At 37.9% G+C, this 6,000-nt stretch overlaps 1 protein-coding gene across 1 annotated transcript in view; it reads right to left on the bottom strand.

Annotated features, from left to right (window-relative positions):
- The window catches only part of LOC127661362 (UPF0606 protein KIAA1549L-like), a 127,702-nt gene extending 123,119 nt beyond the window's left edge, over positions 1-4,583 (bottom strand). The window contains 1 exon segment of the mRNA XM_052152010.1: positions 4,467-4,583. Within this exon segment, the coding sequence (XP_052007970.1) occupies positions 4,467-4,509 (43 nt within the window). The 5' untranslated portion in view covers positions 4,510-4,583.
- Positions 4,584-6,000: the final 1,417 nt, after the last annotated feature.

A 6,000-nucleotide genomic window follows, 5' to 3' on the forward strand; every position in this document is an offset into this window, starting at 1 on the left:
CAACTGTGACAAGGCCGCAAGAACAGTTAAATGGCAATATGATTCATATGTCAATTTGGCACCACTAATGAAAATAGTTCCAAATGAAGCCAACTGTTGTGTCAAACGCACAACAGTTTTTGTTATTAATTATTTTTATTGATTCCATGAGGCAATTCAAACAGACACAACAGATAATTCAGAATCAAACCACATGAAATCACAACATTTCCCCCCGAACATTAACCCCCCAGCTGACACAAACAAGCACCCCAGTGGTCAAAAGCCAACTGACAAAGACACACACAATACTTAGAAACATAAAAAAGACACTTTTTTTTCTATCCACTACCCCTCCCTGAGAGCCTTCCAAAAAGGCCTAATTGCTGTCCCATTCCTGATGTACAAATCCAGGTTGCCTAGCCTTCTACATGCCATCTCTACATTCCTTTACCCTACCCAACTCGGTGCACCACTCACGAAATGAGGGCGCATCAGTTGACTTCCATCTCCTGAGGATTACCTGTCTGCCAATCATCATGCTGGTTAGGACCCAGCTTTTTATATCTTTCTCACCTATATTCAGGACCGTCCCATCACCCAAAATACACAGTCTGTGGCAAAATGACAATTGAGTGTCCACTACCTCACACATAAAGCTCTGAACCCTCAACCAAAATTCTTGGATCTTAACACATCCCCAACAAACATGGGTTGTGTCCCCATCTCTTCCAGAGTATCTTCCACTTTAGGGGGGTGTATGCTACTCCCAAAAATATTACAGAGCAGGTGGCACAGCTTTAAACACCTAAAGAAATGAGATCTGGGAATCCCAAAATGTTGAACCATATTTTCAAAAGATCTCAATCCACTCTCATAAAGGTAACCAAGCATATTAACCCCCCTCACAATCCACTCTGACCAGCAGAAAGGGGACTTATTAATACATCATTGTGGGTTCAGACATATACTCGAGGCAACATTTAAATAAATGTCAGAATTAAACACTCTGGACACTTTTGTCCATACTGCGTGCAAATGTGAGATAACAGGGTGTAACTTAATTTCTCTGGTTAGTTTAATGGAAATGCTTTGCAATGGCAAAATAGGTGCAAGAACTTCGTACAAAACCAGGAAGGGGCTCTTTCAGGTGGAAGCGACCAATGAGCCAAATGTCTGACACCGAATGCATAATAATAAAACAAAATCTTGGGTAGGCCTAGCCCACATTTGTCAATCGGCCTATGTAACTTATTGAAATGTAATCTGGGATGTTTACCATTCCAAATGAAGGACTTCACTATACTATCAAATAGTTTTAAAAATAAGAGAGGGGGACATCTACAGGGAGAGATTGTAGCAGGTAGATGAGTTTTAGAATAAAATTCATTTTTAATAACATTAACCTTCCCAATCATAGATAAATGTAATGACATAAGCATGATGCGGGACTGTTTTGGTCTGTTTTCCAACCAATGGCACTCAGTTGGGGGTGGGGGAAATGTTCAAAAAAACCTTCAAATTGGTGATGCCAAATGACACACACACACAACCTTGAATTTGAAGAATTCTTGATCAGTCTTGGTGACCATTGATTGAGTCTGACATAACTACTGTGTAATTTCTACACAGTAGGTCATTTCTAGTTTAACTCTGTGACCATTAAACTGGCAAGTAAATCCATTTGAATGATAAAAAACTGATTAATATTTATTTGAATCACATTTTGATATACAGCTGATGATAGGGCAAAGTAAACCAACCTCAACCATTCTATAAGAGACTAAAACAACTTGTACATAAGGCTTCATTAGTATTATTGTACAAGCTTTGAGTTATTTTTGTAAGCCTGTACTGTCTAACTAAGTATACAATTGTCCTGTAACTAGTCCTTAAATGCTCATGCTATAGACATGAATGATATCTCAAATCATGTGTCGCTGTGTGCTCTCTTTTAAATTTCTTAAAATTTTTTGCATAATGGCAAAGAATAATGTCAAAGAAAACCACATAGATCTACATGAAATGAGAAACCCAAGCAATATCTAGAGACCAAAATATCATAGAAACTTAGGGTGGGCTTTTTTACCTTGGGCCAGTAAGATACCCCTAGAAACTCTCCCCCAGGACACCCTAGCAATCAGCCAGAATACCTTAGAAACCTCATAACAACATGCTAACAAGCATTAAAAACAATCCTCCAATCGAGTTTTCAGTAAGCACCGGTGGCGACATTTATTCAAAATTACAGTACGTGTATTATTACATGTAACGTGGCAGTTCTGGTATGAAATGTCCACTGTGTGATGCTAAAAAAAATAAGTGTTCTTCCAACAAAACCTACCCCCTACCCTAATCCTTAAACTTTAACCTAACCGACAGTGTCAAAAAATGCAAATGTAAGATAAAAAACACAATTTCTGCAGCAATCATATCATCTTTTGGTGCGTCTATGACACTTTCGGCTCGTGTCGACTTGTAAGCTCCTCGTACCCTGGACCTTTGTGGCTACCTTGCAATTTGGTTGTACCGAAATAAGCTTCTAAATGTAGTTGATACTGTAATTCAAATGTTAAAATGTATCACCTTAAAAATCATGCACTATACTAAACGTTTTTAGATGTCATAAGATAGTGTGTAGAACAGGGCGAAAAGCATGCGTTTAAGAATTGATAATCTGCCAATTAACTTGTGATTTACTCGAAAATGTGATATGACTCCGGCCCCTCCTTCCATTTAAGTTTATTGTATTCCTGCACCCATTTAAATGTCTGCAAGGTCAAAATTGTAAGTCTGATCACTTACAAAAGTAAAAGCTCCACAATTGCCTGGATGATTTGAGGGTTGTTTAAATCATTAACCCGTAGTATGTTTTTTTACTCACTATTTCTGAAACTTTAGCTGTAGTGAGGGATGGACTATGGAGGAAACTAGCTCAACCTTGAACTTCTCAGTACAGAGACTCCATCATGAAGGTAATGCACAGCAGTGAGGTGGAATCATGTGTCATAGTACACTGACCTACATAATATAACAAATCTACCAAAGCTCTAGCCCACTTTGGTACCTAGCTGAGTTTGAAAGTAAAGAGAGTGTTGGATAAGAGTGTGACCAACAGCTAACCCGAATTCCTGCACATATCTGTCACCACCACCTTCTGAGGAACACTTCTGGGTGCTGGGCTGTTTTTCCACCTCATTACAAAAACTTGCTGTAAGGCTATACTTTTGCAGGCACTATTGTTGTTTTATCATTTTTAAGATGTAGTGTGCTTTTTTGAACTTGTAAACAGAGTAAAGGTTATTGGAGTACTTTCCTCAATTAAAGTCAGTCTTTCTTCTTCAAAAATGGAACCTTGTTGCATGAGTGTTTCTTTGTAATGTTTTGAGCTAAAAATAAATATGTACATTTTAATGGAAATGCCAAAGCAATATTTACATATTAGTAGTATTGTCATTTCATCAAATGAAGCAAAAAACTGTCAAATGCACCTAAAATTTAGGCTACACAACCTGGTAATAGCTGTGCATGCACATCAAAAGGGTGCACAGAAGTGGTTAGGCGGGTAAAAACAAGTTTGTCCAATAAATCATTTCCTCAGTAATTTTCTCTTTATTTGATAAAGGAGACTGAACTACAGTATGTGGTCACCATTTGATAAATAAATATTGGATTTCCAGGCCATTTAGTAATGTTTGCAGGCTTATTTAACTTTCTACAGTCCTGGTACCTGCTGCAGGCTTCCAATCATTATCCAGTTATGTTAATGGTTAACGTTTGCAAAAATGGTTCTGTTTCATGCACATGGATAACAGGGTAAACACCATGCTAATTAAAATAACCAGCTTAACATGTTGCCAAGTTAAACTATTCATATAACCAGGGCCGGTGAACCGACCTCCCAAGGGCATAGCAGCCATGGGGGACGTCCCCCGCACTCTTTAAAAAGGTGATTTTTCTCCCCTGCTCTTTTCAAAGCTAAACCCTCAACGAGTCCAAATGGTGGATTTGTATACAGTATCTTTGCATTTTGTTACTTTGGGCTGGATGGCTGCTCAATCAGCCAATCACAGGTGAGTTTCATGAGCCAAAACAACCCTTACATAATAGGCTGTCAGTCACACGGTTTAACCAGTGCAGCTCCATTTATTTCTACAAAGCTGCTTTGCCAATTTATCCGTGTTTTTTTTTTTTATCGGCATTGATGTTGATCTAAATTAATAATCAGAAAGTGAAACAAATGATCAAAAATGAACTTTGTGGAGTCGGTTGACAATGCCTTAAGAACCATTTAATCTTATTTGCGTCTACATCGATTTGCTATTGGATTACCCAAAGTATTTAACCAACACCAGCACTTTGAGCACAATATTGGAGAGGTACTTGCGTGTTGTGGTGTTTCCTTGTGCTCTTTGTGTTGCTTGGTTCTTGGTCGAAAGTTCTTTCCATCAATGTTTTGTACCTCTGTAAGATTGGATAGTTATTACCTGTATGAATGATGAGGTTGGCTTTGAAGTGAGGCCTTCTCATGGACCGTTGAGATTGAGAAGCTTCCTCAGGACTTGAGACGACAGAGAAGACCACGAGGGAAGAGCCAGAGCAGAGAGTGTAGAAGTGAAGAGACAAGAGAAGAGAGCGTGTTCTTCCTGTTTGGAAACATTTGAACTGAAATTGGCCACATCCCCAAAGGTGTCCTGTGCCAATCAGAAGTGACTTTTCAGAGTCACATGTTCAACTGGGGTGTCAAGTTGATTTTTCCGACAGTTGATTTTATGGTCCTGTGTTTCGGATACTTCTAAATCTCCCACTCAAAAATAGTGCATATTTAATCATGAACTTTTATATCTTGAGAATGGTACAAGAGACATGATATTCATTGTCATCAGCTTCCTCTATGCAACCAAGCAAACGTTTGCATACTAAACTTGACATTCTTTCATGAATATTATACGTGTAGGTAACAAAACATGAAAATCCCTGGTTACAAATCATACTGGTTAATTCCTTGGTTATACAACATGGATAAAACTTTACAGACATTTTACAGAGGTACATCAGGCTATAAACATTAATTTGTCAGTTATACAAGTTACCACAGTTCAAAGCAATTGTCAGAATTACCTAGAAAGACTAGGTATTGTATAAATCATTTATACATTGATTTAAATGCATTCTGTACATTTTAAAAGGTTAAATTGGTAAAGTTCTCTCTTTTTAATTCTCTCTTTCTCAGCCTTTCTCTGCTTCTTCAGAATTCAATGACTGACACTCTTTGCATGCACAGATGTTTGGTTCGGAATAAATGTAATGGAAATGTATACAAATATCTGTATCAGTTTGCAAAGTTTAAACATATAAACAGTTCATTTGGAATCTGCAATCAGATTGAATTTATTTGGATTGATGAAAATGATGATGTATTCTCTACTTCAATAACTGTCTGGTCTGGTTCAGATATCAGGAGACTACAAAGGACAGTTCGGACTACTGAGCAGATTACTGGTTGCCCCCTGCCCTGCCTTCAAGATCTGTACACTTCCAGATTGAGGAAAAGGGCTGAAAAAAAATCACTCTGGACCCCACTGCCTTTTTTAACTGTTGCCTTCAGGCTAGCACTACAGACCACTGAGCACCCGAACCGTCAGACACAATAACAGTTTTTTTTCCCTCAGGCTATCCATCTCCGGAACTGCTAAAAATGCTCCATTGAGCAATAATTATGTGCAAAACACAGCTTAGTCTATTTATATTTATCCAACATACCTCTTCTGCAATTACATTTCCTTGAACTTTCTGTAAATAACAGATTTGTATTTGAACATACGTATATAAACTCAGCAAAAAACTTTCACTTTCAGCTGTTTTTATTTTCAGCAAATTTAACATGTGTAAATATTTGTATGAACATAAAAAGATTCATCAACTAAGTTTCACAGACATGTGACTAAAAGAAATGGAATAATGTGTCCCTGAACAAAGGGGGGTCAAAATCAATAGTAACAGTCAGTATCTGGTGTGGCC

The sequence above is a fragment of the Xyrauchen texanus genome, chromosome 21, assembly GCF_025860055.1.
Source record: "Xyrauchen texanus isolate HMW12.3.18 chromosome 21, RBS_HiC_50CHRs, whole genome shotgun sequence".
NCBI lineage: Eukaryota > Metazoa > Chordata > Actinopteri > Cypriniformes > Catostomidae > Xyrauchen > Xyrauchen texanus.